At 38.6% G+C, this 24,062-nt stretch overlaps 3 protein-coding genes across 4 annotated transcripts; all 3 read right to left on the minus strand.

Moving 5' to 3' along the window:
- Positions 1-3,235: 3,235 nt before the first annotated feature.
- LOC113105740 (splicing factor 1-like) lies at positions 3,236-5,937 on the minus strand. The gene is made up of 5 exons (XM_026267003.1): positions 5,820-5,937; positions 5,506-5,692; positions 4,702-4,915; positions 4,320-4,478; positions 3,236-4,245 (listed from the first exon to the last, which is right to left on the minus strand). Exons 2-5 carry the CDS (start codon positions 5,635-5,637, stop codon positions 3,923-3,925), a joined length of 828 nt encoding a protein of 275 aa, XP_026122788.1. The 5' UTR covers positions 5,638-5,692; positions 5,820-5,937; the 3' UTR covers positions 3,236-3,922.
- A 2,072-nt stretch (positions 5,938-8,009) lies between these two features.
- On the minus strand, positions 8,010-16,615 carry LOC113105739 (splicing factor 1-like). The gene is made up of 12 exons (XM_026267001.1): positions 16,363-16,615; positions 15,453-15,581; positions 13,614-13,689; positions 11,534-11,686; positions 11,341-11,430; positions 11,053-11,236; positions 10,805-10,920; positions 10,605-10,712; positions 10,291-10,477; positions 9,487-9,700; positions 9,105-9,263; positions 8,010-9,030 (listed from the first exon to the last, which is right to left on the minus strand). Exons 1-12 carry the CDS (start codon positions 16,613-16,615, stop codon positions 8,708-8,710), a joined length of 1,992 nt encoding a protein of 663 aa, XP_026122786.1. The 3' UTR covers positions 8,010-8,707.
- A 2,790-nt stretch (positions 16,616-19,405) lies between these two features.
- LOC113105741 (RNA-binding protein 4.1) lies at positions 19,406-23,934 on the minus strand. Of its 2 annotated transcripts, XM_026267004.1 has the most exons (4): positions 23,758-23,934; positions 22,322-22,762; positions 20,674-21,507; positions 19,969-20,104 (listed from the first exon to the last, which is right to left on the minus strand). In XM_026267004.1, the coding sequence occupies exons 2-3, from the start codon at positions 22,731-22,733 to the stop codon at positions 20,696-20,698; spliced, it is 1,224 nt and encodes a 407-aa protein (XP_026122789.1). In that variant the 5' UTR covers positions 22,734-22,762; positions 23,758-23,934; the 3' UTR covers positions 19,969-20,104; positions 20,674-20,695. The 2 variants fall into 2 exon arrangements, with proteins under 2 accessions (XP_026122790.1, XP_026122789.1); XM_026267005.1 differs by lacking the exon at positions 20,674-21,507 and having other exon boundaries at positions 19,406-20,104.
- Between the last annotated feature and the right edge of the window lie 128 nt (positions 23,935-24,062).

Raw genomic sequence — 24,062 nt, forward strand, 5'->3', positions numbered from 1 at the left:
AGATAATCACAGACATATTCGTGGAAGAAAGTCACACAGGCTGATGTGTAAATGATAACACAATTTAGTAATTTAACTATAAAGTGATATGTCACTACCAAATTGAAATTTAGTTAGGATGCTTTGAGGGCGAGTAAAACATAGGGAAATGTTGATTTGGTAGTGAAATATAACTTTAAGGCAAACATGGTTGTAGAATATTTCAGTAGTTTACATTGTCTACATTACCTGGTATTCTTTGATCAGACAGCTTGCATCTTCACCAAGGTATGTGATCAGGCACTTCAGCAGGCACTCTCTTCTGATGTCTATGTCCAAACTCTACAAAATGTTCAAGATGTATTGTTTTTATTAGACCAATACACTACTAAATTGATCGCCACAAGCAAATTTGTTTGCATGTAACCAATACCTGATCCATAACTTTAATAGTGTCCTTAGTTTTCTCACGGAGGGCTCCACCTTTGCTCCTAATAACCTGGAGAAGCTGAGAGCTGTCTGTCTGTCCAAAGAGGCCATAAATCTTGATTGTAGAGGTAAGGTTGTGATGCGAAAAAATTCTGCATTAATCTGTAAGAAAGAGAAACAGAAAATAGACTTCTGAAAAAAAAAAAAAAAAAATTACTTTGAGGACTAGTTGTAAAAGACATATGCACACAATGCATTAAACAACAAAACATATAATTAGGGCATCCAAGACATTTTCACATTGAGTTACTTGCCAATGAGAATGGTGAGGTAGAGCATAGGAGAGAAGAAAGATAAATAACAAAACTTATCCTCCAAAGCAAAAATTAAATGGTGCAAATTACTTACGTTTTTCATGTGACTGGATTATTCAAAACCTGTCCTAATTGTTGTTCAGCAGTACCCCATCCTACAAAAGACAAAATGAATTAACCACTTGGCTCACATAAACAGATCACTTATTTGCGAGTATGCTGGTCGACACAATAAGTTAAAATAAGTGTTTAGGCATGTCACTAAAGACATGTGTTTGGGCCTTCATGTAAAGCTAATGTTAATCATGAATGAGAGACCATACAAGTAAGCAGAGCGAATAACTTGCGAACATGAGTTTCATAAATCAATAAAAATCATCATAATATATACCTTCATAAAAACGTTAAGTCTATACAAGTGTCTGAAGCGTGCATGTACTTTATACATGTAACGTTAGCAGTACAGTATCGCACTCCAGCATACCCAGTCTTTATACTACGTTTCAATATCAATCCATCTCACCTGAAGCAGTTTTCTTGTATTATTTTATTTCCACTCGGTTTAACATTGTAATGAGGGAAACGTGTAAACCTTCTAAACGATTTAGAGCAGTCAAACTAGTAACGTTACGTTAATACTAACCGTATGTAAAACACCAGTAAAACATAACATTTTATGAAATCATACACGTATAATTTTAATAATACGGCCCAGATGTACGTTTAAAATTACTTACCAATTTTCTTTATTCACGTTTTACCACGCCGAGTTCATCCATGCGGTTTAACAAGAATGCTGAACGTCCTCACGCATGACCCCGGATTACGTTATAAATCACGTGACAATGGGAACCAATATTTTAAATTTCAATTTACAGAAATGTATATTTTACACTAACAATACATTCTTTTAATTTTAAATTGACCAAATATTTACATAACACTGATGGCTAGACAGAAAATGTAATGTTTTGAGTTAGATCAAGTAACGTTATAACGACTTCTTTAGAGTAATGACATGCCATGTGCACTTTTTTTCAGTGTATTGACTCAAATCTAATGTACTCCCAAAAGTTTACACTATCTTAATTCATAAGTCACTGTGTTATATTTAAGCTAATTAAGACGGACATTTTCGACATATTTTGTGTATATATTTTAATATTCAAACGGCAGGAGACAGTGCTGACGCTGTGGGTCTCGTGCGCGTGCCTCCGGTGTACAAGCACAGAAAGCCGTTGTGGGATTAACGATTTCAGTTCTGTTTCGCGGCTAATAGCGGTTTTAAAATAATCAAGCTCTTAATTTTTCATTGATCCATGATTCTTTGCTCACTCTAACGTGTCAGTAACTTCATGCAATCCGCCCAATTAAAGATGCGTGGGTGTATGTACATGTGACAAAACACACCCATAAAACAGTTAACTTATTCAAACGCATCATATAACGTTACATATTTATCAGATGCAGTTACAGTAAATTAAAGCATTTTGTATAGTTACTCACCGATATTGTGGAACTGCTGCCAGCCGCAGTCTGGATGTGAGGGGAAACAAGATGGCCGTCGATCGTAAAATTCTCAAACCCAACCTCGATTACGTCAGTGGTCACGTGGTTTACACAGAACGCAAAATTATTGATTTGATGGGTAGCAAATAGTTTAAATTAAACCAACAAAACTTAGATTTACTTTAAATTAAAGTAAATCATTTACTTAAGCTCAAGAACAAGACAGAAAATTAAATAATTTAAGTCAGATTAAGTATAAAATGTGCTTTAGAGTAATGACAGGGCTGTTGCACTTTTTTCAGTGAATATATGACATCCCTATGGTATTTTCACGATATATATTTTTATATGCACCTGTACATGCATTAAAATTCTCAAATTCTGCATTTTATATACATTTGTACAACAATTAACTCCTGCAATGAACCAATTTGATGTCAGTGTCCATCAAAAATCAAATCACTACCTTACAATGTTCCCAGAGGAACCTTCTATGAGCTACCATGTAACTTGAGGTTCTTGTTTTCATGGCCTCATATTTGCTTGTTCAGCTGCAAACCACATTCTCAGACTGTACTTTTATCGTATATACACTGTGCACAACATGAATACAAATAGAAGCAACATCTGCTTCAAATTAAGTTAAAGCACCCATTCTTTTTTTTTGCAGCATGACATCAAACTTGTATTTTTAAGCACTGTATTAAGCACAAAGAAAACAGCACGTACTCCAAGCTATAGAGTTAGTAAAAACCAAGGCAACTACCTGTGGAAAAGAAAGATGGTGAAGAAGACAGCGAACATTCATGCTGTAGTGACCAGGAAAACAGGGCCTAAATCCAAAGAGAACTGTGAAAACTGCATAGGTAACTTACATTTTGAATCAACAACAAAACTGCTTCATTTTGAAAAGTTTAACAGTCTTTCAGAAGAGAAAAAACCCTCACCATCAACCACTGAATCGGACTTGATGTTAGTATCACAAATGTGAGAGAGATGACAACTCAACACCATGCCAACTTTTATTTAGTTGAATGCTTCATTACAAAAATATTGAAATACATTTGGTGGAAGGTAATTAATGAAGTTATTTTAAATAAAAACCATTTTGAGAGGGATGGGATACCAGGTGAGCACAAATTATACTGACCACCTAATAGAGTAAGCCAATCATCTACAACATCTTAAAGACATAAATGTCTTTTTGTACTATGCAGCAACAAATGCACAGCTGGTTAAGAGTGTAAATGGTTGTTTATACATGTGTTGGAATGTTGCTAACTGAATCTTAAGCAGATGTCACTTTTACTCACAGGAGAGGGTTCAAAAAAACCAAAAAAAAAAAAACATGAAAGCAGGCTGGTAGAAACAAAAACAACACACACATTCCCTGTACGTCACCATTTTGAACAAATATTCAACCAACAGATCAGATACTACAGTTAAAAACCATTACAATTGAAGCAAATTTACAAATTTACCACGATCTCGGTCTCTCTCACTAGCTCGATTTCTATGTCCAAGCATGGGAAACATATCTGAACCGAGGCCAATCAACAGAAAATAAACCTTTAGCGACTAAACAGCTAATCACATCAAGCTGTTGAATTAACAGAACTAGGTACAGTCCTGTGATGTATATTTTAGGCATTACTGCATGGTCACAGGGCCTTAGAGACTAAATGGAGCCTTTAACTCTGGGGCGGAGGTGGTGGAGGTGCAGGGGGCATCCCGTAAGGTGGCATACCAGGAATTCCCATCATGGTCACATAGTTAGGGTCCATGGGTGGGGGTGGGGGAGGAGGTGCATACATCATGCCAGCTGAGCCACGAGGAGGGGGTGGTGGAGGAGGTGGCGCACCAGGCGGAAGTGGGGGTTGGACCCCAGGTGGAGGCGGCACCATAGAGGGGGTGCCCATGGGTGGAGGGGGCTGAGTGGCTGAGGTGGCCGTCTGCTGAGGCTGTTGCCAGGGTGGCAGGTTTCCAGTGACTGGGGTGGATGTGGTGGTTGTATCTGGAAAAACAAAAAACAAGTCAGTCTGATGCAAAAGGAAACCCTTTAAATGGCATCAACTGTAATGCACTCACTCTGTTGCCAAGGCAGTGGAGCGCTGGTTGCCATGCTGCTGGTGGGTGGTGGGGGGGGTGCCTGCTGTTGCCAAGGTGGCAGAGGTCCTGAGGGTGGAGGTTGGTTATTGGGGGGAGGTGGAGGCGGGGGCATCATACCCATGGGTGGTGGCAATAAACCTGATCACCAGACAAGAGAAGAAAACAGTTTTAGCGTTATGGAACAGTATGACAGCATTGAATATTTTTATACACCAAAATCTGGATTTTTATGGGAAATGTTCCAAATATAAATGGAAGAAAATATCCAGTTATTTACCTCTATCCTTCCAGAGAAAAGTTATATGCACCGTTAAGGAGGAATTATAGCACTGGAATCCTGAACATCACAGGTTATACTCACCCATGGGGTGTCCGGGTGGGGCTGGGCCTTGGCTCATTGGAGGCGGCGGCGGCTGCATCCAGGGTGGAGGCATACCATTGGGGTTTGGCGGCATAGGAGGGCCACCCATGTTTGGCATTGGTGGAGGGAAGTTGTGAGGGCCACCAGGACCCTGGTGCATGCCATGGTAATTCCTGTTATCAGTAGGGCCTGAATTCATCCAAGGAGGACGATTCTGAAAGGTGTTTGAGAGAGGTTGATCTTGGGTTCCAAATACTAGTAAAACTTTTATTCAGTAAGGATGAATTAATAAATTAACAGTAAAGATGTGTACACTTTAAATAAAAGCTGCTCTTTTGAACATTCCATACAAAGAATCCTGAAAAACACATGGTTTTCATCATCATCTTCATAATTTCATCACATAATGCATAATTTTTTATAATAATTTGTATTTTTTTTTTACTTTAACAAAAAAAAAAGTGTCTTTATCAATAAATCAGCATATTAGCATGATTTCTGAACAATCATGTGACACTAAAGACTGGCTGCTGAAAATTCAGCTTTGCTATTAATTTAAATTAATTATATATTTAAATAAAAAGTAAAAGAAAATTGTTAAATTGTAATTGCACTGCACAATATTGCTGTTTTAACTGCATTTAAAAAAATAAATAAACATAACCTTGGTGAGCATAAGAGAGTTTTCCCCCCCAAAATAAATACTTTTCCCAACCCAAAATATTTAAATGGTAGTGCATGCATGTGTGTACATTATGAAGAAACTGGCTTCCAATAAGGAAAAATGGATGTCTATGGGCTTACTGGTGGTGGCTGGTTATTGTTGGGTCCTGCAGGACGAGGTCCACTAGGGGGAGGATTGTTGTGGCCCCCACTGGAGGCAGGGATTGGAGCCTCTCCTAGCTCTGCCATGAGAGACAAGTACTCTTTATCCATACGGGCCTTATCCTGAGCAGACTGGGGTGGTTCACCGGGTCGTTGTGCAAAGGAACTGAGGAGCAAGGAAATACAATAAAGCTTACTGTGCTGTCTGAACGTTATTTGATAATAACCAGAAGGTGGTAAACTACTGGGTAGAAATAAAAATAACACTGCTGATCACTGGTGGCTGGGCTTACCTGGTAAACTTGCAGTCTGATGAGATGTGACCTGCTCCACCACATTTTGTACACACAGTTGTGTTTGTGATGCTGCGAGGCTCAGTGCTCTGCCACGGGCGCAAGATTCTGAGAGGGAAAAAATGTACACAGTTTGAGGGTACCAGTATCACGTGACACACAAAACGGTAAAAGCCTATTTAAAGTCAGCTGCATACAGGTGCATCTCAAAAAATTTTATCATCGTGAATTACAAAATTGTATATTGTCATATATATTATAAATTAATCACATTTAAAGTAAAACATTTCAAAGGTTTTTATTTTATTTTACACTTACAGCTCATGAAAATCAAAAATCCAGTATCTTAAAATATTTTAATACTGCTTATATCAATTAAAAAATGTGTAAAACAGAAAAGTTCAAGTTCTTTAAAGTGTTCTTTTATGCACTCAGTGCTTGGTTGTGTCTACTTTAGCACAAATGAAAGCCTCAGTCAAGTGTTGCATGGAAGCGATCAGACTGTGTCACTGCTGAGGCACTTGACAAGGCTCTTTATCTTGAAAATATCTCATACATTCCATTTTGAGTTCAGATCAGGCATGTTGGCTGGCCAGTCAAGCACAGTATGGTCAGCAAACCACTTGGAAGTGGTTTTGGCTCTGTGGGCAGGCGCTAAAGTCCTGCTGGAAAATGAAATCAGCATCTCCACAAAGATTGTCAACATAAAGTGCTCCAAAATCGCCTGGTAGATGGGTACATTGACTTCGGACGTGATAAAACACAATGGACTAACACCAGCAGACATCACCTCACCCCAAATCATCACTGACTTAAGAAATTTCACACTGGACTTTGGATTCTGTGCCTCTCCAGTCTTCCTCCAGACTTTGATTTCCAAATTAAATGCAAAATTTACTTTTATCTGAAAACAGGACTTTGGACCACTGAGCAACAGTCCATTTTTTTGTCTTTAGCCTAGGTAAGATGCTTCTGACGTTGTTTCTGTTTAAGAAGTAGCTTGGAAGCCCTTTTCCTGAAGACGTCCAAGTGTTGACTTTTGATACACTGACTCCAGCTCTAACAAGTGTTTGAATCGGCTTTGCTTGATTGTACTCTCAAGCTTGCGGTCAACCCTGTTGCTTGTGCACCATTTCCTACCAAATTTCTTCTTGGCAGCCAATTTTGCATTTAATATGCTCCGATACACCTCTCTGTGAACAGCCTTCCCTTTCAGAAATGACCTTCTGTGACTTACTCTCTTTGTGGAGGGCGTCATTGATCTTCTTCTGGTCCACTGCCAAGTCTGCAGTTTTCCGTGTTATTGTGGTTTCAAAGTACAAGGGATACCTGAAATGTACACCATAGGGATGGTCATTTAATGAAACTCAAATGTAAATATTCTAATATTTTGAGACACTGGATTTCTGATTTTTATGAGCTGTAAGCTCTAATAATCAAAATAAAATAAATGTAAAACATTTGAAATGTTTTACATGTAATGAATCAAGTAATATATGACATCCCTATGGTATTTTCACGATATATATTTTTATATGCACCTGTACATGCATTAAAATTCTCAAATTCTGCATTTTATATACATTTGTACAACAATTAACTCCTGCAATGAACCAATTTGATGTCAGTGTCCATCAAAAATCAAATCACTACCTTACAATGTTCCCAGAGGAACCTTCTATGAGCTACCATGTAACTTGAGGTTCTTGTTTTCATGGCCTCATATTTGCTTGTTCAGCTGCAATCCACATTCTCAGACTGTACTTTTATCTTATATACACTGTGCACAACATGAATACAAATAGAAGCAACATCTGCTTCAAATTAAGTTAAAGCACCCATTCTTTTTTTTGCAGCATGACATCAAACTTGTATTTTTAAGCACTGTATTAAGCACAAAGAAAACAGCACGTACTCCAAGCTATAGAGTTAGTAAAAACCAAGGCAACTACCTGTGGAAAAGAAAGATGGTGAAGAAGACAGCGAACATTCATGCTGTAGTGACCAGGAAAACAGGGCCTAAATCCAAAGAGAACTGTGAAAACTGCATAGGTAACTTACATTTTGAATCAACAACAAAACTGCTTCATTTTGAAAAGTTTAACAGTCTTTCAGAAGAGAAAAAACCCTCACCATCAACCACTGAATCGGACTTGATGTTAGTATCACAAATGTGAGAGAGATGACAACTCAACACCATGCCAACTTTTATTTAGTTGAATGCTTCATTACAAAAATATTGAAATACATTTGGTGGAAGGTAATTAATGAAGTTATTTTAAATAAAAACCATTTTGAGAGGGATGGGATACCAGGTGAGCACAAATTATACTGACCACCTAATAGAGTAAGCCAATCATCTACAACATCTTAAAAGACATGAATGTCTTTTTGTACTATGCAGCAACAAATGCACAGCTGGTTAAGAGTGTAAATGGTTGTTTATACATGTGTTGGAATGTTGCTAACTGAATCTTAAGCAGATGTCACTTTTACTCACAGAAGAGGGTTCAAAAAAACCAAAAAACAAAACCAAAAAAAAAACATGAAAGCAGGCTGGTAGAAACAAAAACAACACACACGTTCCCTGTACGTCACCATTTGGAACAAATATTCAACCAACAGATCAGATACTACAGTTAAAAACCATTACAATTGAAGCAAATTTACAAATTTACCACGATCTCGGTCTCTCTCACTAGCTCGATTTCTATGTCCAAGCATGGGAAACATATCTGAACCGAGGCCAATCAACAGAAAATAAACCTTTAGCGACTAAACAGCTAATCACATCAAGCTGTTGAATTAACAGAACTAGGTACAGTCCTGTGATGTATATTTTAGGCATTACTGCATGGTCACAGGGCCATAGAGACTAAATGGAGCCTTTAACTCTGGGGCGGAGGTGGTGGAGGTGCAGGGGGCATCCCGTAAGGTGGCATACCAGGAATTCCCATCATGGTCACATAGTTAGGGTCCATGGGTGGGGGTGGGGGAGGAGGTGCATACATCATGCCAGCTGAGCCAGGAGGAGGGGGTGGTGGAGGAGGTGGCGCACCAGGCGGAAGTGGGGGTTGGACCCCAGGTGGAGGTGGCACCATAGAAGGGGTGCCCATGGGTGGAGGGGGCTGAGTGGCTGAGGTGGCAGTCTGCTGAGGCTGTTGCCAGGGTGGCAGGTTTCCAGTGACTGGGGTGGATGTGGTGGTTGTATCTGGAAAAACAAAAAACAAGTCAGTCTGATGCAAAAGGAAACCCTTTAAATGGCATCAACTGTAATGCACTCACTCTGTTGCCAAGGCAGTGGAGCGCTGGTTGCCATGCTGCTGGTGGGTGGTGGGGGGGGTGCCTGCTGTTGCCAAGGTGGCAGAGGTCCTGAGGGTGGAGGTTGGTTATTGGGGGGAGGTGGAGGCGGGGGCATCATACCCATGGGTGGTGGCAATAAACCTGATCACCAGACAAGAGAAGAAAACAGTTTTAGCGTTATGGAACAGTATGACAGCATTGAATATTTTTATACACCAAAATCTGGATTTTTATGGGAAATGTTCCAAATATAAATGGAAGAAAATATCCAGTTATTTACCTCTATCCTTCCAGAGAAAAGTTATATGCACCGTTAAGGAGGAATTATAGAACTGGAATCCTGAACATCACAGGTTATACTCACCCATGGGGTGTCCGGGTGGGGCTGGGCCTTGGCTCATTGGAGGCGGCGGCGGCTGCATCCAGGGTGGAGGCATACCATTGGGGTTTGGCGGCATAGGAGGGCCACCCATGTTTGGCATTGGTGGAGGGAAGTTGTGAGGGCCACCAGGACCCTGGTGCATGCCATGGTAATTCCTGTTATCAGTAGGGCCTGAATTCATCCAAGGAGGACGATTCTGAAAGGTGTTTGAGAGAGGTTGATCTTGGGTTCCAAACACTAGTAAAACTTTTATTCAGTAAGGATGCATTAATCAATTAACAGTAAAGATGTGTACACTTGAAATAAAAGCTGCTCTTTTGAACATTCCATACAAAGAATCCTGAAAAACACATGGTTTTCATCATCATCATCATCATCTTCATAATTTCATCACATCATGCATAATTTTTTATAATATTTTTTTTTTTACTTTAACAAAAAAAGTGTCTTGATCAATAAATCAGCATATTAGCATGATTTCTGAACAATCATGTGACACTAAAGACTGGCTGCTGAAAATTCAGCTTTGCTATTCATGTAAATTAATTATATATTTAAATAAAAAGTAAAAGAAAATTGTTAAATTGTAATTGCACTGCACAATATTGCTGTTTTAACTGCATTTAAAAAAATAAATAAACATAACCTTGGTGAGCATAAGAGAGTTTTCCCCCCCAAAATAAATACTTTTCCCAACCCAAAATATTTAAATGGTAGTGCATGCATGTGTGTACATTATGAAGAAACTGGCTTCCAATAAGGAAAAATGGATGTCTATGGGCTTACTGGTGGTGGCTGGTTATTGTTGGGTCCTGCAGGACGAGGTCCACTAGGGGGAGGATTGTTGTGGCCCCCACTGGAGGCAGGGATTGGAGCCTCTCCTAGCTCTGCCATGAGAGACAAGTACTCTTTATCCATACGGGCCTTATCCTGAGCAGACTGGGGTGGTTCACCGGGTCGTTGTGCAAAGGAACTGAGGAGCAAGGAAATACAATAAAGCTTACTGTGCTGTCTGAACGTTATTTGATAATAACCAGAAGGTGGTAAACTACTGGGTAGAAATAAAAATAACACTGCTGATCACTGGTGGCTGGGCTTACCTGGTAAACTTGCAGTCTGATGAGATGTGACCTGCTCCACCACATTTTGTACACACAGTTGTGTTTGTGATGCTGCGAGGCTCAGTGCTCTGCCACGGGCGCAAGATTCTGAGAGGGAAAAAATGTACACATTGATGAGTATCAAACATCTACAACATTTACTCGCCCGCTGCTCAAGAAATCTGCATCTAGTCTCTCACCTGTTATCATCTTCTCTCAGCGTGCCATTGAGGCGTGCCAGCTCCCTTAGCTGCATCTTTCTCAGGTCGTTCTGGTCTTCAGGGGTCTCAATGCCCTGCTTGAGGATATTACGAATCTGTGGACAAAAAGAAAGCACTTAAGAGGCAATATAATGTTTCTTGAGTCTGACAGATATTCATTTTCATTAAATGGAATTCTGAAAACCCGATTCGACTTCCAAACACAAGAATATCTGAAATGGACTCACCTGCTCTACAGCTTTCTTAACATTCTCCATGGTGTTAGCAGTGACCAGTGCATGAAGAGGTTCATCTTCTCCAGGAAGCATCTGTCCGTCCTTACGGCCCACCTTTCCCTCCTTTACTGAGCCTTTCCCACGAATCATGATCTTAGCACAGCACTCCTTCTCAATGTTTTTCAGAGTGTTTCCACTAAGAAAAAAAACCCAACAGAACAAGAGAAAAGTTACTTTGACGTAAAGACTCAAATCGGCCAAAAATGAATAATAAATTGGGAGCTCAGCCTTTCAACTCACCGTGGCCCAATCAAAAGCCCAACAAAGTTGATCTCAGGATACTCATCCTGAGGAATCATTACCTTGTCACTGACACGAGTAGCTGGTGGTCTGATAAAGAAGAAAAACAGAGAAACATTTGACTAATAAATATCTGACTCCACAACCACAGAGAAGGTAAAAAGCAAAAAGTGTTCATTTATGGAAGACACACTTGTAGTCAGCAGGGGGTTTGAATTCAGGGTTCAGTCCCACCATCTCTGTAATGAGAGAATGCCTCTCTTCCTCCAGTTTCTTACGTGTCCGATATTCACGTGTATTAAGCCTCTTCCCCTCACTGTTGTAGATGGGCTCAGGAGATGGAGATCTGTGAAAAAGAATGAACAGAAACATTTTAAAGCAGTACTTATAGAATCAACAGTTTAACATTCAAATGCTTGCCTACTCTTGGCTGGCACTATTTTGCCTTGTTCTGTGGTCATTTAAAAAGTGCATCGGATGCCCCAGAGTGCTCATTTTCTAATGGGAGAGAAGCTCACTATGAAAACATTATACTGAATGAACAAAAAAAATTAAACAAAAAAACTGAACAGACTCTACAGACCAAAAAGCTTGAGGAACATAAGCAGAGAAACAAAACTTGGCGCCAGAGAGTCACTGAGTTTTCAAACGTTAATAAAATGAGTATTTGTCTCAATATTATGTTGGAGATGGAAAAATAGGATAAGTATCGGAGAAAAACGGGGCAACCAACACACTTGAAAGGCTGATCTAAACTTTCACACGTTCTCAGAGAGCACTCCAACTGTTACCTTCCCCTTGGATGGTGCTGAAAACCTGTTAACCTGCACAATGAGGCTCTGTGCTTGAAAAAAGTTACGAGAGGGGGAATTTGGGTTAGAGAAAAAAATTTTGGATTACATATTAACCTTCAACAGCTCTCAAACAAGACAGCCACACAAGAGTGACAGGATCATGAGTGGCAACCCGAAGAGGAGAAAAGTGGGGGGAAAAAAGAGGGAAGAGTTTTCTGCTGGTTTTCTTTTGGACTGATATCTCCAGCGCTGACAATCTGAAGCACCACCCCCCAGCTTTCTTTTGCGAGCTGGAAGTTGATGAGCGATCGTTCCTAAATCCTGGAGTGGATAGACCTTTGTGAAGAACCTTTTTAGAGTTGACGGTGTAAAAACGTCAGATTAAAGATTCTGCTGGAGAACCTAAGGCTGTTCAGAGAGCAAGGGGTGTGGCTACTAAAAAGACACGCTCACGTCAGAAACATGACATTCCCTGCTATGTTGGATGCTTATGAGGTCTATGAGTGGCCAAAGTGATCAGTGTTAAGGTTATGGTTATTCAAAAAAGAAAAGGTCAGAGGAGTCTCCTCCAAGCGGACTTCCAGTGCAGAACTCTGGAATACTGTGGAAGTTCCTGAACAAAATGGTTGTAGCCCCATTATGGAAAACCATTAATAACCAACCATTCAGATTTAGGGATTAAGGATTTGATTGTTTTCGTCACCACTGCATTTTAGAGGTTAGAAAGAAGGGGCATTAAAAATGCAAAGTATAATCTAATAAAATTCTAAATGCATTTAAATGGCTTAAATAACAGCTGAATGGAAACTGCTAACTTAGACTACACTGGAATCTTCACAAAAAAAATTCTATACCAGCCTTTGATAAAAAATTTTCATATAAAATTCATGCAATAATAATAATAAAAAAAAATTACAAGAACAGCACAGAATCAAATAAAATCTACTTGAGAAGATCAAGAGTTCCACTGCTTATATGATTGCACATTAGGCTTTGGTAGTTAGGTGCCATGTATTGTTAACAGTTAAACTTCACTGTCATATGATACGTTCTGCAAAACAATTCATTTCAGAATATGTAGCATTGACAAGTTACCTGCCAGCTCTAACTGAATTACATGAAAGTCTAATCTTTGATATGACAATATCGTACCATAATAGCCTTCAGTCATAACTTTGCCTCTTTGTATAGAACCGATCCAAACGCCTCTCTAAAATTCAACTAAGCATTTCAAAAAACTAGTTAGGCATTTAACAAAGCCAAATTCATAATCAAGGCATTTAGTTTATTCTCTAACTAAAGAAAGGCAAAGATATGAGGTAATTTCAGAGCAAGGCATTTAGACTTTCTTCATTTAACAATCACTTACCCCTACATACACATTAGCACACTTACTTACGAACTGGCCTTACATATAATGGCGCATTAAAAAGGTAAAAAGAAATGTTACTGTTGGTGGGTTCAAATTGTTATTCCGACCTGTCCTCAGGGTTAACAGGGATTCCCAGGTCTCCTGTACGCAGTTTACGTGTCAGGTCTTCGATCTGCAGTTGGACTGGAAAAAATCAGGTTAGGAAGAAAAAAACAACAAGGATGGAGAGAATTGTGGTTAACAACAAAAAAAAAAAAAAACCACAAAAAAAGCAGAAACTGTACACTGTAAAACTCAACATGACTAAAGTTCAACAATGACTAGAACACAATTACCATGGCAAGTGTCAGTTCACTAAGAATCAAGGTAAACTGAACACTTTTGATCAAACTTTTCTGAAATATCGAAATCCCACCCAGAATTCTGGAAAACACAATTTTTTATAAGCCCATACAGATTTCCCCAAACATCTACAAAATTTGAAAGTCCAGAAAGCTGGAGGCATTTCAATAATTAACAATTTCAGAAAAAGGTTCATTGCAACAGGCTTTCAATTTTATGCCACCAACCTTGAGAAGTGAAACTACTAAAATTCACATTTCAAGAATACATGTAAAATGTTTACTTCACATACCATAGTCATTTCAAGCTAAATAAGTGGCAAAACATGAAGGCCTGCCAGGAAGAAAAAAAGTTGGGTTTAAAGAAAATAAAAATCATATTGGCTAAGTGGCTTAAGCAACTGCATCCTCAATGAGATTGAAATTATTTCGAGGATAACAGCAGTATAATTACATGACAGGACTGTAAATAATTTTAGCAACACTAAAAAACCTCATCAGTATTATTCAACACTCATCAAGTCACGACAGCCACTTACCAGATGTTACAAATACTAATCAATTAGAACGAATGAGGTGCAGTATTTACAAATAATCAAACAGACCAGCCTTTAGTGGATTGGGTTTTCTTTTTCATGCAAAAGACTAGATTTACATCAAAAACTGACCTGTAATCAAATTAAGTTTTGCATCACTCATGGAAGCATTTAATGGGTTTTCACATGCATTTCTCTATGACATGCTTAAGAGAATCAGACCCCATAGGGTCACACGTTAAATGGTGCAGGTTGATGGTCAGTAAGAGACATGAGGTGTCGATAAAGGACTAGTTAAGCAGATGTAGGTCTAGGTCACATTATAGTTGAACAAACACTACACCACATGCCATTGCAAAACAAGTGCCTGACAGCAATGAGAAAGCAATTTACTACACACTGCTTTCAGAGACTGGGGATGGAGATGACTTTTTTTATCATTTCAATGTTGGACCTGCAGTGCTTTGCAGGCAAATTAGACTTAAGACATTTTGCATAGAAAACATGAGCAGTGATGGAGTCCTGCAGCTGGAGACAGATCACAGCAAGCAGCAACATCAGAAAAACACTGTGGGTTCTTGCTAATGGACATCAGATGGTACGCAAACAGTGCTACTAATACCTCAGTGCCTCCTAGACAAAAGAATCGTCCTTACTTTGCACATCAATGGAGTTAGTGCATTCTAGTGAACACGGGGGCAAAGTGCTGAATTTCGGTCGATTGACTTCTTTGAGAAAACCATCCCTATAAGGAGTCATTGGAGACATACAGAGATGGCCATTTTGCACTGAGACTTTCAGATTGATGGTAAGCAAAGAAACAAACAGTTATCCCATTAACTGACCTAAATGATATCACCAAAGAAGTCAGACTAATCAAATTCAGCAATTACATCCTGCATGTGATGTGCAAACTGTGAGGAAATAATAAACCAACAGGTTTTGGGACAAAAAAAGTGAGCTGTCAGGGTGTAAGAAAGAATAACCCTCATTCACAAACACAATGTTCTGCAACTTAAACTATATGACTTAGACACACATTTTAAGAAGAGCAAACTTAGATATTCACCTATATAAGCTCGCTCCTGGTCCCGAGTCAGACCGGGAGGGATCACGGTGGGCATGCCTGGGATAATGGTCTTCTGATCCGGGGTCTCGCTGCTCCAGCGACTCCTTTTACGTTTCTTCTGGCCAAAATCTAAGAGGGATGGTAAAAGTGAGATGTGATTACATGCAAAGTCTATCGCTCTTTGTGTTTAACCCTATAAAGTCTTCAATAGCTTATCATACTTGATTTAAAAAAAAAGAAATAATATAACAAATATAACGATTTACTGCAGTTTACCAGATAAGTAGCAGTAAGTTAAACTAATAACTTTTATAGGATTACTTGATTATCCATTAATCTGGTTTTTTTTTTCTTATATGTCCAATAATTAAAAAAGAAATAAATACAAAGTGACAACTGATATTTACACTCATTTTATGCATGTAGTCTGTTGGAGAAAAAAATAAACCGATTATACTACAAACTATCACAACTTCGCCTTACTTTTGGCCACAGAAGTAGTAACAGCCACTGCATATTTTTGCTTAGTTTGCAAAAATGGGTCTAAAATGAGTTTTCCCCCTTATTGAGTATGAACAAAAAATAAAATCACTTATTATATTTGAAGTACCGTACTTGATTATTATAAATACTTTGTCTACAATTTCAATAACATCTTTCGTTCACAAAAAGGTAACGTTAACCGTTATATGAATAAAGACTAATTTAACCAGTGAACTGTTCTTGCGAATGCATGCAAATATTATATTAACTATACAAGTGCACTACACAACCTAAAGTTTTTATTACACAATACTCTTGACAAAACAATAGGTCAAAGTGAGCCCAATTAAGGCAGCCCCAACTAAGGTTAACGTTATAAAGGGCCAGGCCGTTTGTCCCGAGTCTCAGGCCAGTCCACGCTCTTTACCTCCACTCCCCGCCTGAGACGGTAACGGTATTCCTACTCCGACTGGGTTTGTCAGCGCAGAACTCACGGCTCCGGGGAACTGAGAAAAACTTGGGTTTGATAATTGCGGTTGCTGTAAATTCTGCAGCGGGAAAGAAACCGCAGGCCCGGGAGGTGCCATTAACCCCGCGCCGGGACCAGACTCAAAGCCTCGCTTAGCGCCGATACTCGGGTGCAGCTTCCCCAGAGGGGTTGCATTGGCTCCCGTTGCCATTTCTGGGCGTCAGGGTAGCGTATGCACAAAAAAGTGTGTTTTCCTTTCTAAATAATATGAACGTACGTCTCCTAACACGCAACCTTCTTCTATTACCCGCCGACTAAGATGGCGTACATTGAGATCGACAAAGGAGATAGCGTGCGCATTTAGAACTGTCTGATTGGTCGATTATTATGTCGATCAATGTATGGGTTACAGTCATTGGATCATCGAAGGTCTGTCGGAACATTTTAATGGCCTATCATTGGTCGTTCCATTGATATTCAGCAAGAGGCCCAACCTCCTAGCAGGGTAGGTTGTTTTTTTTAGCTACCATTCAAATTTGCCAGGTCAAGACGAAAATGGATGCAGCAGGATTAAAAAATAAAATAAATAAAAAATTTGGGAAATATCCTCTGTAAACCAATTTTTCATAAAGTGTGCTACTAATGAGAACCTTAAGATGTAACGTAGACTAACCATGTTCCGTACACTTTTCGCTATTCACCGCACGCCAGTGACCACTCCTCCGTTGTAAAAAGACATACAAGCATGCTTGTGTGCTCATTCTCCGGGGGAATACCTATTACACAGTCTACACTTTGATTGATGTCTTTAGGACCAATAGTTTTTGAGAAAACTGGGGAAAAGTACCACCTCCGCCAGTGTACGGAAGATGATAGGGGTTAACGGTGTTCCGTACAGGCTTATAATGATGTTCCGTACAGCGCTTATTACTTGATTTTATCGGCGAAAATGGACATTTAACTTATCAAAAGTGAGCTGTTTATTTATTTTAACTGCAAGAAAACATAATTCCAATAAATATCAAAGATTATTACCTTTTTATTTGATCAAAATACAAGTTAATGGCTGCTTTAATAAAGGGCGCATGCGAGTTAGGCATGATTGTGTCGTGATATTAATTATGACATGTGAGTTAAGCATGAACTATGTGAAAGGTTAGAGAACATAATTTCCTTATCTTTCTGAAGATGCAGAAAACGAGAAGGGCACTGATTAATTAAAAAAAAAAGGTTAACCAATGTGAAAACTTCATAAAGTAAGAGATCTCTGCCGCCAGTCTCAGGTGAGGGTGACGCTAAGTGGTTATCGCCCGCAATCGATGCTTAAACACTCCCATTTCAAAGCATTTATTCAACAAAAAGTAATATATTTAACAATTTGTGATAACATAATATTCATTTAATAAAGGCTGTAGTACTGTGAGAAACATAAGTGGAATAGAAATGTACATTTTCGCTGCTCTAGTTGTCTTCCTCCCAAGCTGAAGTTTTGAAGTAAATCTTCCCCACTGTCCATTTACAAGCGCGGTGGGCGCAACGAGCAAACTTACTCAAATATTACTGAAACAAACAGCGGATTGGTCTCTGTTTAGATCGGGAGTGAAAGAGAGAAACATAAGGATGACACAGATATATAGTTTATGTACGAACTGTAATTATTTATTCTGCAATCGGCGCTAAAACGTCACCTGTACGGAACATCGTTTTGTACGGAACATGGTTAGTCTACGTTACCTAACTTTGTATCTCAATTCTAAAGTAAATTGTATAGCTCCCTTAATGAACCCACTAATACAGATTTATTTCTTAGTAGCTTATCAGAAATTACTAATAAGATCACAGATTTCAGAAATTCATGTGATAAAGCATTAAATATTCATGAGGTTATAGGTTGCATAAACAGTCTTAAAGAAAATAATTCTCCTGGAAGAGACGGGTTGACAATGGAGTTTTAAAACTTTTTGTAATGTATTTTTTACTTGCTGTTTTTAAAGATTCGGTTGATTTTAGAGAATTTCCTGCATCACTAAAACAAGGAGTAAGTTAATTACACTTAAATCAAAATCTAACAAAGATAAATTATTCACATATATTAGCCAAAAGCCTTAATAAAAAAAGATAATTGATGAAGAATAATCAGGTTTTCTGAAAGGACGCTATATCTGAAATAATAATATATTAATTCTTGATCTAACTGACTACAGATATTTTATTTCAGCTGACAGTTTAATATTATTTACCCACTTTTATAAACCATGTGATACAATTGGACATTCTTTTATATTTACATTCTATGTTCAAAGTTATATATATATATAATGTTTTTCAAAAAGCGATTCAAACTCTTTATAATGGTTGTAATAGCTCAGTCCAGTTATCTCATGGTACTTGTACTTTCCTTTTTTATTAGTTGCACTTTTTTTTTTAAAGTGATGGCCGCTCATATTCAAACATCTAGTTTGCATGGAATCTCAGTGTTTGACAAGGAGAGTAAACTCATGTTAGCAGATTACAGCACAATTTTTTGTCAGTGAAGTGGAGTGTGTTATAAATTGTATTGATTAATTTTCTGAGGTCTGTATCAATGTCAATGGAAGTTCCAAATAATGTTGTTAAGGATTTGGATAAGATTCTCTATGATTTCATTTGGGAAGAAAAGCTCACTACTTATGAAAATATATTTTAAATAATATTAAAGAATTTGGGGGCCTTGAAGTGTTAAATTTTACAGACCTCAAAGAAGTATTTAAGATAAAATGGATAATTGAATACATTTAAAAAAAAAAAAACACCAAATTCCCCAATTTTATATTGAGTTCCTTAGGTGGTATTAATTTTCTTTTAAAATGAAAATTTTCTGTTAATAAAATCGCCAATTAAATTGCTTTGGTCACATTCAGAATTCCTAAAAAATTCCTGTGTAATCAAAAGACTATGCTGTTTTTATGTTAATACACAATATTAGAAACGGAAAAGGTAAAAGACATTATGAAGCGTTGTGTCACTTTAGTTTGGTTTAATGTTTACATTTTTAATCCCTGGCATATATATTTATTTTTTCTCTTCTATGCAAATTTTACCCCCTTAACTGTTGTGAGATGTTTGTACTCAAATATGCACATAGTTGCATAAAAAGACAGCCTGTTTTACAACACATTTGTATCTGAACAGTAGTTTTAAAATACTCTTTTAGTTTGTATAAACATAATAAATTGTAATCATAAAACTGTGAAGAGTAAATGTGGAAGAGGAGTAAGAGGAAATGGTTAGCATCAAGTCAAATGTGCTGAATCACAGGAAACAGGGTCAAAAGATGGTTAGAAAAGGTAAGGGAAAACAAGTGAAATATTGCTGCCAAGAGCTCTTCCTGCCATAGTGAGTGAACTAAGAGTCAGTAAATGTTATTGTGCAAACATTTTCATTGAGGGAGGAATATTCAATTTTCATTCTGCACAATCCAGAGCAACTGCAATACAAAATCCATTGCTATGATTTACACAGAAGAATAAGAGATTTGGTTTTAACTTTTATTAACGAGAACATATTTACATATCAAATAAAAAAAAAAAACAGCTACATAAAGATTAAGATGACAAAAGGAGTTTAGTGCCAGGAAGTGGGCCATGTGTACTGTCCTTGACCCAGGCAACACAGGATGCATCACAACCTCTTAAATGATCCATGAGCAACCAAGAAACACCTGCAAAAAAGAAAAGAATCATAAAATCATCTCAGTCATTCAGTTGTCCATTTTGTGGACTTTCATGTGCCCAAAATTGACAACATGAATTGGGACAAGACATTTTTTTAGGTAATAGGAAGTAACCAAGTGCTTCAAGTTGACAAATCTGGCTAAAAATATCAATGTCAATCTTTGTCTGCTTGTATTTATGTATTTTGGATGTGTAACCAAAATATCTATGATATAATAATGAAGATATGTTCAGCAGGACCTTGCAAAATATGCAGATCCTCAATGAAAGTAAATCAAACATTGTTAACAATACTTCACTGCCCTATGAAAGAACTTTAAAGGCATAGTTCACCCAAAAATGAAAATTCCGTCATCATTTACTCACCCTCATGTTGTTTCAAACCTGTATTACCTTTCTCCCTATAGACCCCAAAAAAAGTTGAGGTTGAGCAACTGATGCCAGAATTTTCAGTTATCAGAGAGGAACCAATATCTCTTTAAAAATAATCCCCCAAAAACTGCTTTCCGTTTGATCAAACTTAGCTCTAATCTGTATAATCCTAAAAAGATCTCACCTGAGTGCACACATGTATTAGGCTAGTAAGCATAGCGCGTAGCGGCATATGGATCCCGCGGTACGTCATACGCAGAGCTCCTGGAAAGCGAAGAGACAGGAGAGAGGCGCGACCGCTCATACGCATATCCCTCCGCCTCTAGGGGAGCTCGCCGGATCGGGCTCCGCTCACGGACATAGTATGAAGAGGTGGGAGCCTGAGGAGGGGGAAGGGGATGGCGCTCATATCTCACGACCGCCGAGGAGGAAGGGGTAGGAGGAACAGGAGGTGGGACCGCGCGTCTATCTTCAAAATAACTTGCTCCATACGGACGTGCCCGATATTTCTCGTAGAAGTCCACCACCCCATACGGATCTCGTTCCTCATAGGGCGGTCGCCGTATTGGGTATGCAGGCATCGCACCACCATAGGCCACGCCACTGCTCCCATACACAGCCTCACTGCCGTATGTGGGGGCCATGCTATTATCCGCGCCAATGCTGTAGCCCGCTGGCATACCGTAACTCAATGCGCTCTCAAAACCCGCGCCCCTTCCATACCCTGGGACGCCGTACCCTGCTCCCCTGGAGAAGCCATGTGAAAAGTTGCCACCGAAGGCCGGTTCGCCACTGTAGCTGCGATGAAACCCCCGGCCACCACATTCGCCACCCTCATCGAACCTGAGGGGCCCATATCCTGCTGAGCCTGGGCCCTCTCTGTAGCAGCCGTTCTGGTCAATTGGGCATTCTTTGGACCAGTGGCCTTCCTGCCCGCACCGATAACAACCCGCTCTCTCTCCCATTCCCGGCGCGGTACGCAGGCGGCTAGTCGAAAGCTTCACGCTCATCAGTTTGCCTTAAGGAAAAGAAAGAATTTGCCATGATATTTCTATTTTAATTTTTAGCATGCACACGGATTAAATGTTCAGAAGGTCAAAGCAGCCAAAGACTTCACGCTATGTTGGAACAGTTATCGAGAAAAACACGGCCAGAATTAGTTAAATTATAAATGAATGTCAGTGTCAAAAACTGTTCACAACCCACTTACTTTTTATTTTATGGCTGATAATTGATAAAAGGCAGTTGTAATAGATTCTACTTAATTTCTTAGAAACACTAACAACTAAACTCATTTTTTGTAAACTATGAGTGCATTTAGGATCATAACTTTATAATGTAAAAGTTTGAAAGAAAGATGAATAAATATAAATGTGGTTGAATTAGAAAAATTAAGTCATCCTAATAATAGTAAATAATTTTTTACTTTGAATAATTACTCTGCCACTATAAAACACTTTGTATTTTGTACAGCATATTCATTTGTTGAATTGAAGTAACAAATAAAGGTTGTTGTTCTTTAAGAAATTAATTTACTATTTTTAATGCACACAACATGTTGACCTGAATTACACAAATTTCTGCTCATTGAGAAAAGAACTTGTATGATTTCCCTTGCTTTTTTAGATGAAATAATTTCAATGAACAACTGATCAGCTTTGTGGACATCCTCTATTGACATCCATATAATAAACTAACCGTAGAAATCGAATAGCCAATTTTGCTCCACTTATCACTTACCAATTTTTCTACTTACCAAACTGTAATGAGGCTCACTTTTTGGAACAAACATGACAAGATAAAATTGAGCTAAAAGGACCATACTGGTTCACCTTGAAAGGCTGTGTTGTCCAAACCACTGATGGCCTCCATAGCATCCTCCACTCGCTCCATGTGAACAAATGCATAGTCTTTCACTATGTCACACTCAACCACAGGTCCATATTCCTCAAACTTGGCCCGGAGTTCTTGGTTGGTGCAACTACTACTGATGTTTCCGACATGAAGTTTTGTAGAGGTCTTGGGCTTCCCTTTGCTCATCTCCACATTCATGGCCAAACCATTCAGCATGTAATGGTGAAGATTTCGAATGGCTTCATCTGCCTCTGCTTTGTCATCCATGTGCACAAAGCCAAAGTTTTTCACAATGTCACACTCAGATATTTTGCCATACTGAGAGAATAGGGAGCGGATCTCCTCAGCCGTAGTGTTCGGCGAAAGGTTCCCAACAAAGATTTTCACCATTTTAATAATGTAAAGTCAACGCTCAAGCCCTGTTGTGAAGAGAGAAAAGAAAGAAAGAAAAAACATAACATATGCAGCATATTTCTAATAAGAGAGGTAAGCTATGATGCCATAACAAAGATACTACATATATATATATATATATATATACACACACACACACATAATATATATATATATATATATATATATATATATATATATATATATATATATATATATATACCTCCTGCTCATATTAGACAATAAAACACATGAAGGAAAAAAGACGTGTGCATTTTTATCGCAAAACAGGGCATCTGTAATGTCTAATTTTTAAATCGAACCTTCAAATGAATCGAAATAAATGGTCCGAGTAGTTCAATTTAACATTGCAATGACTCATCGAACCTGATCGTATCTGAGCTAAAAAAAAAAAATAAAAAAAAAAAAGATTGATTTTTGGGGGCAAAAAGTAACAAGATAAGCCAGAAATAAAACTAACTGAATGCCTGCGTCCCAATGTGAAGACTATGTGATTAGTAACTGTTGATGCTATTTAGGGCAGTAAGGATGCACTTTGGAAAAAAAAAAAAAAACAGTTATTTAAACATCTTAAAGCATGTACAATCATGCCACATGGAACTGTATTTATTCGAAAGAATCGACTCGCGAAGCAAGGCGGGCTTCCCATCAACAGCAGAGGACAATGGGTAAAAAAAAAAAAAACACACACACACTTGCTGTGCATTGATTTAGGAGCCGCGTGCCAGCAACACCTCGGCGATCGATAGAAAATAAAGAGTCGTATCAATAACTAAAGAATCCAAAGCGTTCATACTGCGTAAATAATAATCATCATGTTAGCTTACAGTCCATCTAACGTTAGCCCTGCAACAGCTAGCTAACTGGGAGTACGGGCAGAAACGCTGGTGAACAAATGAGACATCACGACAAAACATTGGAAATGTAAGAATAGACATTAACCGTTCAGTTAAGAAAACACTGGGCCATTTTGATTCGGTACAAAGGACGTTTTCCTTACCTTTTCAGGATGCTTGCAGGAGCCGGGGCTAGATGAAATGGCGTCACTCTTGCGTCGCATAAAGCGAGGGTGGCTGGAGAATAGCGTTGCATGGTGTTAACGCTGCCCGTCCCCTTTTCTTTTCTCCTATCTCAAAGCCTGCTGCTAGCTTGCAACTGGAGTTTTCGGAGATTTCAAAGCACCACGTGGCCAGATAGATCATGCAATGATCCGTTACGTAATAAAGCATTAAAATACCAAAAACAACTTAGATCAATTTAATTGAAATGATAATTATGTATACACAGAGGCTTCTATTATTAAAG

This window comes from Carassius auratus, chromosome 7 (assembly GCF_003368295.1).
Source record: "Carassius auratus strain Wakin chromosome 7, ASM336829v1, whole genome shotgun sequence".
In the NCBI taxonomy this organism is placed as follows: domain Eukaryota; kingdom Metazoa; phylum Chordata; class Actinopteri; order Cypriniformes; family Cyprinidae; genus Carassius; species Carassius auratus.